The sequence below is a fragment of the Halyomorpha halys genome, unplaced genomic scaffold (genome assembly GCF_000696795.3).
Source record: "Halyomorpha halys isolate HHAL.00 unplaced genomic scaffold, Hhal_1.1 Scaffold501.1, whole genome shotgun sequence".
Lineage (NCBI taxonomy): Eukaryota > Metazoa > Arthropoda > Insecta > Hemiptera > Pentatomidae > Halyomorpha > Halyomorpha halys.
In genome coordinates, this window is record NW_027105273.1 from 201,145 (window position 1) to 213,367 (window position 12,223).

At 31.5% G+C, this 12,223-nt stretch overlaps 1 protein-coding gene across 1 annotated transcript in view; it reads right to left on the reverse strand.

Annotated features, from left to right (window-relative positions):
* The window catches only part of Balat (Beta-alanine transporter), a gene marked incomplete at its 5' end in the record, with an annotated part of 205,896 nt that overhangs the window by 37,663 nt on the left and 156,010 nt on the right, over positions 1-12,223 (reverse strand). The window contains 1 exon segment of the mRNA XM_067050159.1: positions 6,665-6,786. Within this exon segment, the coding sequence (XP_066906260.1) occupies positions 6,665-6,786 (122 nt within the window).

A 12,223-nucleotide genomic window follows, 5' to 3' on the forward strand; every position in this document is an offset into this window, starting at 1 on the left:
TCTGAAAAGAAGATGGCCACGAGACCTTCTAGTTTAAATTAATGTTTGAAGTACCACCAATGGGTGGTTCCTTCCCAAGATTTTCAAGTGTATATGAAACTTACTACATATTTACTTATTGTATTATTTTGTACAGTTGTAAATTACAATAAATAAATAATTAAAAAAAAAAATTTGTTTATTGATATTTACAACTGTACATAAAATACATCGAGTAAATTTAAGAAAATCATAATGGCATGGTACAATCATACAAGAAACTAACCATTGTTAGCACTCTAAAAATATTTTTACATTATAAGTTCTCGAGACCATCTTCTTTTCAAACACCTCGAAGGATTGTCCGGAATAAAAGAGGAAGCATGGTTAGAAACTAATGGGTTTGAGTGGTTAGGGAGTTCAAAACTTTTTAAAATTTTTTTTTGAAATATTTGAAAAAAATATAAAAATATGAAGGTGGTTGGACCGTTAGTCTCCCTTAACCCACGATTGCGAGAAAAAAAGATAATAATAATAATAATAAAATAAGTACTAATCACATTTACATTTTATCATTACAAATATTTATTCATATAGAAAAATATCTATCTATTCAAATACGAAAGTATTGTTTCGGTTGAAGGTGAGTTCCCTAAATATACTAATCTGAAATAACACAGTTCAATGTTAATACTTATACAAGAGAAATTGGCCACTTCTGGGTAACACATGATTATTAATTCCCTAATTTCCAAATTACCCCTCTCTGCCTCTGGTATTGAATAATTTGAAATCAAAGATAAACAAACACTGAGCCGTACCAGTCCAACCATAATTAATCAAAGACAAATATTTGCATTGGTTAATGTCAAAAATGGATAACATTTGTTTTAGAGATGACATATATTAGGACAATATTTGAGCGTCCGGAACTGAATCATCAATCAATAATGCGTTAGGAACCACAAATTTATTTAGCGGTGATGCCTTCCTTCGAGATAAAAAAAAGTTAGGTCGCATGCCGAAATTCACTGAACCGTTTAATGAAAGACCTTATCGGCTCGTTGGAAAAATCTTCTGATGAAAAAAATTATCCACGCACGAGTGATAAAAAAATCTTGTGCGCGCATCATACTTTTCTTACCTTGAGATCAAATCAATCATTGAACATTTAAATAACTATTTTTTTATTATTCAGTATTACAATCCCCTTACTGTATATATCATTCATGATTAAGTGAAAGAAAAATCTGGTTGTTGTAATAACGCTATACAAAAAGAATAATTATTAAATTCTTTTATATTTTTACTAGCTGACCCGGCAATAAGTAATACTAAAATTTCCATGGATTTTAGCTATTAGTTTTAGGTATAGCTAATTTTTACCCATCTCTGTGAACAATGAATGAATTTATATACATAAAAGGGAATGGTTGAATCTTTGTCCAAAGTACCACCCATTGGTGGTACTTCAAAAATTAATTTAAATTAGAAGATCCCGTGGCCCTCTTCTTTTCAGACGCCTCGGAGGATTATCAGGGATTGTTAAGGATGAAAGATTAAGAATTAATGGGTTAGGATGGTTAAGGAGTTTGGAATGAATAGACGCATATCTGTTTTGGGCCAAATCTGCAACGAATGGGATGTTAAGGTCTTTGAGGATGAGGTTATTTGTAACGTAATAAGGAGCATCAAGGATTTTACGTTTAACCACCTTTAAATATTGCAGAATTTAACTAATCTTTTAGCCTCCTTTTTCTCTGTCGAGTAAATGTTTCAAAAGTAATGTAATACTTCGCTGAATCAGGGTTTCATTGGGGCGGGTCGGCTGGGAAGGATAGCCTTCTATTATTTTGGTGTTACGATCTTCTCTTCTGAGATTGTACCTAACCTTGCATTTATAGGTATTTCAAGGTAAAAAATCAGACTAATCAACATGTTTAGACACATTTAATATTTTAGTGTTTTTTCAATCAGTTGACGACGTTGTGGGTTCGATTTCTACTAGTGTGATTAATATTTATTTCTTGGTGGTCGCGAGAATTAATCTTGATAATGCCACCTTGGGTAGTACCCGGCGGCAATCCGATATAGCAACTTAATCAAAATGCTCAGAGCCCTTTTTAGAAAATAAAAAAAATCTATTTTATAAAATGGTATTTCTGGGCGAAATTTTATCGAACCCCGAAGGTTCGATGCCGAAAAGAATAAATGCTCTCTGCATACATCCTCCCAGTGATGCCCAAATTCTACTAAATCAGTTTTAACGCACTTCTCCCATCTACGTTTCGGTCTAACCCTCGATCGTTTACCCGTTTGTTAAGTGTTTATTAACATTTTAGGGATCCGCTTCTTACTAAACCCCACAACCTTACGCGCCCATCTTATACGCCGCAATGCTATAATTTGAAATATATTAACCGGATGTTGGCACCTTAATTCAGCATTATGTAATATTCTAAATTCTTCCGTTAATTTATCCTTTTTCGGTCCGAATATTTTGCGTAATACTTTATTTTCGAAAATCTCAAGGCGCGCTCATCCCTTATTGGCCACGTCTCGTATCCACAAAGAACCGTGGGAAGGATAATAGTTTTGTGAATACTAATTTTTAAGTTTTTCGATAGATGGCGCGATCTAAGCAGTTTCGAAATTGAAAAATAACAAGCATTTCCCGCCTTCGACCTAGCTTTTATTTCCTCATCAATTTCGTTTATTCTAGTTACCGTAGAACCTAAATACTTAAACTTATCTACCCAATCAAACGTATTTCCTGCTATATTTATATCACCAAACTTTCTGCTAACCATGTATTTTATTTTATCCGTATTTACTTCAAGACCTAATTCCTTACTGGAGTTTATTAACACTGACCGTTTTGCGTGACTTGATTATTTGGACCTCATAAGGTGCATTTTTGTTGAAAAATCGAATTTGAACCGTGCCCCAATCATCTCTTCATTATGTAAGGTCAACAATCTACTCATCATCAAATATATAAAAATTTGCAATAATGCTATAATGATAAAATATGTACTTTAAAATATTCATTATTAAATGGTTATTGTAAAAAAAAACCACTGATACTATCCTCAATATAGCCCACGTAGAACACAGTCGTTTGTTTCACCCTAACGATTAGTACTTACCGAATGAACGTGTGCTATTTAGCTCTAACTGGAACATGGCAGCAGTACAATCTGCCTCGTCTAGGTCGCTGTTTGTTTCGTTCCAACGAAATGGCATTTCCTCTGTTCCTAGCGAATTAGAAAAATTCATTTGAACTCTTGTGCAATAAGCACAGCCCTAATCCAGTCATAAAACCAATCAAGCACACAGCAACAACGAACATTATTTGGGCAGATCTTCCTTAGAAATGTTTAGACCTGAATTCAATTATTTTTTAAAAATTTATTTAATGTAATTTACAACTGTACAAAATAGTACAATAAGTAAATATGTTGTATGTTTCATATACACTTGAAAATCTTGGGAAGGAACCACTCATCGGTGATACTTCAAACATTAATTTAAATTAATATAAATAAGAAGGTCCCGTGGCCATCTTCGGGCTAGATCGGTTACATAGGGAACATTAAAGTCTTTGTGAATGAGTTTATTTGTAACGTAATAAGGAGCAACAAGGATTTTGGATTGTAAGGATTGGATGCGGGAGGAATTTGATGCTTTGGTGGAGCCCCAGAGCTCAATACCATATGTCCAAATTGGTCTGATTATCGTAATGTCATGATTCCGAATGGTCAGAGCCCAGATGGAAGGGTTCTGAAGAAAGGATAATCCTCTCCAATAGGTTAGAGGAAGATATTTCTTACTGTAAAGATTGCTTCGTAGTTATAAATACCGCTGCAATTCTTAAATTGGTCAAAAGTTGGTGGGCCCACGTCTATACTTCAGTGCATTCAAAATTCAAATTTGAATTAAATTAATTACCATAGTGGTATTCATAAACGCAATGGATTGTATTATACTAATTATAATCAAAATTAAATTGTTAGACTCCACATAAATCATGCAGTTAGGGTCTGATAACAAAATCAGACAAACTACTAATGGCGACTAGACAACTGATTTGAAGACCTTAGATTGTTAACCGTTAGTCCTCCATTTAAATATTAAAATAAAAAGTATAAATAGATATTTTTCTTCTACAAATTAAATTGCTAAAGAAAATAATAAAAATCCAAATAAATGTAATTAAATTAAATACTAAGGCTATTTAGTGCATATTTACAAATAAATTATTCAACTCTGCGTAGCAAGGAAAATGGAGGAAAAATATTAAAATCTGGCATCACAGAACTTACATCAGCTATCCTACTTTGAGTTGAAATCATCACTCGTTTCAAATTTGACAACTTTGCCAATAATTCTTGGTGACAATACTTCTCCAAACTATATATATTTATTGGTTTGTTGAGAAAACCACCTAATAATGTTTTCATGATATCTTCTGGGGTACCTTTAACAGCAGTCCTGACTTTGTGCTGTGCCTACGATAATGAATGAATGGAAGTTGTACTGGAGACGGATATAGAAGAAATATTAAAATATATTTTTTGTTTATTTAAATTATTTTTTTAAATGTTGAAGATGGTCGAGAAGTGGTGTCAAAAGGAAGCGAAAAACAGTTAACAATTATTTATTTAGCGATGTTTCATCCCTCTTCTTAGGACTTAAAAGATACAAAAACAACTTAAAATACCTGGTATTTTGGCATAGTAGGATAATAAGATACAAAAAAGTAAGTTAAGGTAGGATTAGAATCATGTAAATATAAGTAAAAAGAAAATTATATACAAATGAATAAAAAGAAGAAATAAAAATAGTTATAATATAAACTAGGCAATGATAAGTATATAAAAACCCTATAATCTACTTTATACGGTCAACTTTCTTCTTCAAATAGAAGGAATAAAGACAACATGATTTTACATTGATTAGACCGGTTTAATAAAAAAGGACGAGACCTGGCTGATATTTAAGATCACTTGATTTCTCATTGCTTCACTGAGTTCAATAAAAGCCGATAGAGTCGTTTTGGAGGAAATCGGAAAAAAAATGTGATAAATCGATTTAACAGGGTGGCATTTCTTGTAAGTCGATTTAAGTGTAAAAGATACAGTCACATCTCAGGCATGTACTCGCCTTAATATCTAATCATAATGGTTTTTCGTAATATATACCCCTTATATAGGTTAGGGATAGTTTTTATTTTTTATTTTATTTATTTGTTGATATTTACAACTGTATAAAAAAATACAACCAGTAAATTTGATCATAATGACATAATGATATGATACAGGATGTAGAGAAACTACCCAGTAGTAGAACTCTAAAAACAGTTTACAATATGAGGTCACGAGGGCACATTATTTTCAGGCGCCTCGGAGCATTGCCAGGAATGGAAGAGGAAGCAAGGTTAGAAACGAGTGGGTTTGGGTGGTTAGCGAGTTTATTATGGAAGGAATAATATCGGGTTCGGGCTAGATCGGTTACATAAGGAACATTTAGGTCTTTATGGATGGTTTTATTAGTAACAAAATAGGGAGCATTGAGGATTTTACGAAGGATTTTGGATTGTAAAGATTGGATACGAGAGGAATTCGAAGGTTTAGTGGAGCCCCAAAGCTCAACTCCGTATGTCCAGATGGGCCTTATTATTGTCATGTAGATCAGTCTTTTGTAATGAGTTGGAAGTTTAGACCGTTTGTCTAGTAAGTGCTGTAATAGTCGGAATCTGGGTGCAGTTTCCTGTCTTTTCAGTCTTGTGTGAGGATTCCAGGTTAGTCGTTTGTTAAGATGTAGTCCAAGATAACGAATCTGTTCTACAGGGGGAAGAGCTACTTTATTAAAGTATACTGTAGGGCAGTCGGCAGGTTTACGACGAAGAGTAAATGTGATTTGTTGGGATTTATTTTTATCCTCCAATTTCGACACCATTCTTCGAGGATTGTGATATGGGACTGGAGAGTTTGGGATGCAATCAAAGGGTTATTACTAACTGTGTGCACACATTAGGGAAAGTTAAAAAATCATGAAAATGTCTTTAAAATTATTTATAAAAAAAAAAAAATAAAGCTTATACATATAAGAAGTAGTATTTCTTTTTCCAATGGCATCGGAAATTAAAAATAGAGACAATAGAGGATTACGTCAAAAATGGTTCATGAAGTTCCACACAGTTTAAGGAGCAGTAACTTACAACTTGGGAAACACAACCACAACCCGAAGACTGAAGGCTGCTACAGGACACCCTGTTATAAGTTCTATATTTATCAGTTTATTGTCTCTCTAAAACTTCATTTTATTTTTTTCCCTCTATATGTTCTTCATAAATTAACTTTCCTTTTTTTTTTTTTTTTTTTATCAGAAGTATTATTTATTTTGTTATTAACTTTACTTTTATCTTTTATTAAGAATTATTATTTTATCTTAATTTTGTTTATTTATAACATTGTATGTAGTTAGGGGTGTATTTTTTATGGGACTATACCCCTCCATTATCAATTGTTAAAAAAAAAAAAAAGTACCTCTTAAGTTAACTATATAAGGCCCACCAGGCCGTTCTGGTATTAAATAAATAAATAAAAATTTCTTATTGTTCTAATTGTTTTATACTGAAGGAATTTACTACAAAAAGAATTGGCCCTGATGATGACATTACCATATGAAGGTTATGATGATGGTCTTCCTCCTTAGGTTGGGAGTCCTGAAGAGATCCATGACTCCGTAACTCCTTTCCTCGCTGCACTTCTCTTTGGAGAACCTTTCCACTTGGTATTTCCTCTGTAGAAAAGAAAAATATAACATTTTATCAATAATTAGTTTGAAAAACTGCTTAGTATTCAATTAAACTTTAAAAAAATCTATAAATAGATGCCATAGTCACAAAATATATTAGCATTCATTATTGTTAGTTGTATTATACCAGCTATATAGTATTATACCAGCTATATAGTATTATACCAGCTAACTCCAACAGTGGCTGCGAACTCCAAGGGCCCGAGTTCGAATCCGGCTGGGTAGAAAATTATTTTCTGTTACACTGTAGCCGTGAGTCAACTCCTGTGGGTTCTAGAGCCCTCCTGGTCCACCCAGCCTCTTCAATTTGGTACCCTTAATTGGGTAAAAATCTGGCGGTCGAGCGTGATTCTGACCGAATCATCTCCTTGCAGGATCGTTGGTCTAGTGACAGTGTTTCCTTACAATGTACTGAACCCCTGAGTAAAAAAGTTCCTTATAAAGTACTGAACCTTCATGGGTTGTAGCGGTATAGATTTTAATTTTTTAATATTGTATCAGAAATCAATTCTTATAACAGGTGTTTTATGAATTAGCTCAAATCAGTTTTAATTATATAAAATTTGTGTGAATTTATTTAAAATAATTTATACAGCAATTGAAGATGATGAAATTAGGCCTAACGGGGAAGAAAACCGTTAGCAAACAGTTAAAGAACTTGTTATACAACTGAATACAAGTTTATCAACAGTTTGGAGACACTTGAAGACCATTGATAAAGTAAAAAGATAGATCTATGGGAACTTAAGGAGCTTAAGGAGCTTTCACTGCTTTTACTAGACACAAAAAACAAGCCTTTTATCTAAATAATATTCACTTGCGATGAAAAGCGGTTTGCATATGACAACAGGCGTCGGTCTGGTCAGTGTTTAAATATCAACAAATTACCGGGACAAATGGCAATACCAAATTTGTATCCAAAAATAATTCATTTAATTTATAATTCATCACATCCACGTTGTACTGCAGTGATATTCATATAATGTGATTATTTCCCTTTTCATTATAAATCTAATACTTTTTTTTATTTATACCTTTTACTGTACATCTTATTTTATTTACTTTGTTAATTTTTATATTAATTATGACACATTTTACATCATTTTTAACCAGAACACAGCTTTTCATGTTATCTTATTATCTTACTTACATTTAATTGTTTGTATCCTCTTTAGCCCTAGTAAAGTGGGACGGAACCTTGCCAAATAATAAATTATTTTGACCACATCCGGGCCAATTTCCTTTTAATATTTTTATTTTCGTATACAATATTAATTCCTAAAATAGTTTCTTAATATTAATGAGAATTAAATTTATGAAAGCCGAAAAATCAGGCATTTGTCCATTACTCATTACACGTTGGTTCGGTGGGTGTGATTAGATTTTAGAATAGTGGCATAGAGTTTAAAGCCTAAAGGATGCGAAGAGCTCTGCACAACTAATTTCTCCCAGAAGGTTCCTCGTCCTGCTGCTCCTCAGCATACGCCAAGTTATGCCTGAGATATCATTTGTTCTCTCTTACGAATTGCAAATCCATCTTTCTTACAAATTTATTAAAATATCCATTTAATTTATCGTGAACCGATAGCCGCGAGTCCTGTGGGTTCTGGAGCCCTCCCAGCCTCATAAATTGGGTACCCTTAATCAAGTGAAAATCTGATTCTCACCTCCTTGCAGATAAGGCCAATATAGAGACCTTCTAATTTAAAACAATGATTAAAGTACCATCCTAAGGCGGTTTCTTCCCAATATTATTAATGTTCTGAAAAAGTTATCACATTTACTTGTTGTATTTTTTTTTATACTGTTGTAATTTTCAATAAATATTTATTTTACTTTTTAAAATTTTAGTAAATAAAGTCCCCTTTTTCTGAAAAATATAATAAAGTTAGAATGATAAATTGAAGTGTTTATAGTAGAATTGTATAATTCTTTCCGTTACGATGACATTAACTGCCAAGGCAGTGAAGTAGTACTATCAGGTCTACTGTAGTATACGTTATTATCAGGGTAGTAAAGCTTACATTACTTAAGTAATATTTTTTTTTTAAACTTAATACCTATGTATGCTATTATTAACGTAGATAAATGTAACACAGTTAAAAAAAAAAGGTTGAGAATCCTTGGAATATGATATATATCATTGGAGTATGGTATATGATATATGGTATGTGGAATATGATTCATATATGGGATAAACATCAAGGATTTTATTTATTTAAATAATTTATTTCAAAATGTAGCAAAGGTGCAAACCTTCATTAATTTTTAATTAATCCAATAAATTATTTCAAAGTTAAATTTATTACCTCATCAAATAACCTTTACCCTTCGTCGTAAACCTACCGACTGACATACTTCAATGACGTTGATCTTACCCTTGTTCAACAGATCACTTATCTTGGACTACCGCTGAACACTGTTACAACACTTGCTAGCAAACCGTCAAAACTTCCAATCCAGTACAAAAGACTGATCTACATGACTATGATAAGACCTATCTGGACATACGGTACAAGCTTAGGGGCTGTATTAAATCTTCGAATCCTCTCTTATCTAATCTTTACAATCGGAAATCCTTCGTGAAATCCTCAATACTCTTTACTTCGTCACAAATAAAATCATCTATAAAGGCCTTTACTACCAAACCCACTAGTTTCTAACCTTGCTTCCCCTTCCACTCCTGACAATCCTCCAAGGTGCCTGAAAATAAAATGGTCTCCAGACCGTTTAATGTAGAAATGCTATTAGAGTGATCTTCATGTATGTATCATACCATTCTAATCTAACATAAAATATACTAGATGTATTTTCATGTAAATACAGTTGTAAATGCCAATTAATAAATTTTGAAAAAAAAGTTTATTACACTATTAAAAATATATATTCTTTTTCCATAATTATATAAATAAAATGCCATGATATATTATTACAATTTATGCTGATCACAGTTTGCAGAAATAGCAATGTTAGTATTCGACAGGACTGTAAATACTGTATGCTGTAATGCATAATGTGTATTGACGGTTATATTACCATATTATACATTGCTCTTACAAATTGGGCGTTGTATAATGTATTGTTTATTTAATTGGGATCATTCCCTTAGTTACAATTATCAATTGATTATTAATATCAAAAATATTATATTATAAATGGTATAATAATTTTGATCAAATATAGCATAAATATATAAATTTACTCGATCGTAGTGAATAATTTTACAATGTATTAGATGAATTTTCAAAGTGAATGCTAAGTCCTATTCGAGTCTCCTCACTCCTCTACTTACCCTTCGGAAATTTCATTAGACACCCAATACCGCCATCTGTCTTCGGGTTCCAGAGGCAGTCTCCAATATCCTCTCACTTCCACTTGGTACGTGAGCTCAAGAAGGCTGATGTTTATTCAAGTTGTCAAACCTTGTTTGTTGTTCGCCTCTTTTCATATTTTATATTATCTCCATTGTTCGAATCAGTTGGAGTTACTTGTGAATAACATTTATAAGGAGAGAGAGAAACACCTAGTTCAAAAGTTTGTGATCTTGTTTTGTACCTTAACTGTATCGGGTTGCCTCATACAGTGTAAAAAATTAATATTAAATGTTAGTAATTTATGATTTTTTAAAATAAATTCATGTATAAATAATTTATTATAATGGTTATTTGAGAGTGGTTTATTTCATTATTAATATAAACAATTTTGATCCAATAATCTCTCAACGTTTATTTTCAGAAAACTCTCCAAGGTTTCGGCCCTTAGGTCATTTTCAAGGAGACAACCTATATAAATTTTTGTATAGGAAGATGATCAGGATTGCTGGTCAAAGCAGAAATAAAAATAGTTTACAACTATTTATTTTCCGACGTTTCGCCCCACTTTGTAGGGTTTCATCAGGGCTGCTCAGAGCAAACGGGTGAAGAGTCCCGAACAGGTGAATACTGTTCACCCGTTTGCGCTGAACAGCCCTGATGAAACCCTACAAAGTGGGGCGAAACGTCGGAAAATAAATAGTTGTAAACTATTTTTATTTCTCCTTTGACCGCAACCCTGATCATCTTCCTATACATCACTTTTTACGGTCAACTATATATACATATATATATAAATTTTTGTTTTTATATTAATTACATTGTTTCCTTAACAACATACTGATATTTTTGGCAATACCTTAAAACTTCTTTGCAGGCTAATTACCCATGTCATATCTTTAAAATAAATTAAATATTAAAATAACTTCATAACAGTTTCAAATAATGTTTTTAAATTTATTATTTACTTACATAACTTTTTATATCTTAAATTTAAAAGCTCTTCACACAAATAATTTTCTCTTATTCCACTTACAAACATTATTTATAACAGAACCTACCTTCAACAGGTTCGGACTCTGTTATCACCTTATCATTAAAAATAAGTTTTTTACATTAAATCCAATTTAATTAACTTTCAATTTTAATTTGTTTGCTTATAACCTATCATTTCTTAAATCCATAATTACTATATTTTTATTATATTTGTATTTTTTTACATTCATATACCCCCTCTCTTTTTTATTTTTTCATATCTGCACTCACCTATACATGCTTTTATATGTGTATAAATATTATATACACCTCTGTACAATTCAAAGATTTGAACATTTATCTATTTAACAACTTTTTTAATAATTACATATTTATCTTATGTAAAATTTCAAAATAATGGTGGTTTAGTCCTTTAGAATCTGATTTGAAATTTACTGTATGATTTATATATAAATTTATTATGTGAATTTTATAAGGAAAATAAGATTATCCGAACATAAAAAGCTACTTTGGAGTAAGTATAATGTCACTTCCACAGTCCATTCAATACTTGAAAATTGTTTACAAACACTAAATTTTTAATATTTTATTTATCTTTAACTTATCACTTTGTTTTTATCTATTAGGTTCTTCTATTTATTTGTTTTTAACACTGATTTACTGCTTAAGTTTTTTTAATTACAATTATTATTAGGGGTATAGCAGAGCCGAGTAGAAGGAATAACATACATTTTGATGTACATTGGATTGAACAAAAAAAAAAAAAAGAAAGAAATAATAAAGAATATGTAATATAACATTGTGCGAGAAGAAATAGGGAAAACTAATATATAAAAAAATAAAATAAAATTGTTAAAGAAAAAAAGAATATTTGATTGTTAGAAATGAGAAAAAGGAGATTTTTTAAAAATCTTTATTCATCTATGGTGGTGTATAAGTTACGATAGGTCACGTGGAAAAAACTTCAGAAAAAAAAAAGGAAAAACCTCCACATCAGTCAAAACAAAGCTGAACTTTACTTTCATTAAAAATATTTTTAAAGAGTTTCTTCTAATAGGATTAAGACAACCCAAGAAGAATCGTGTATCTTACATCATTAAAAAAAAAAAGTTATA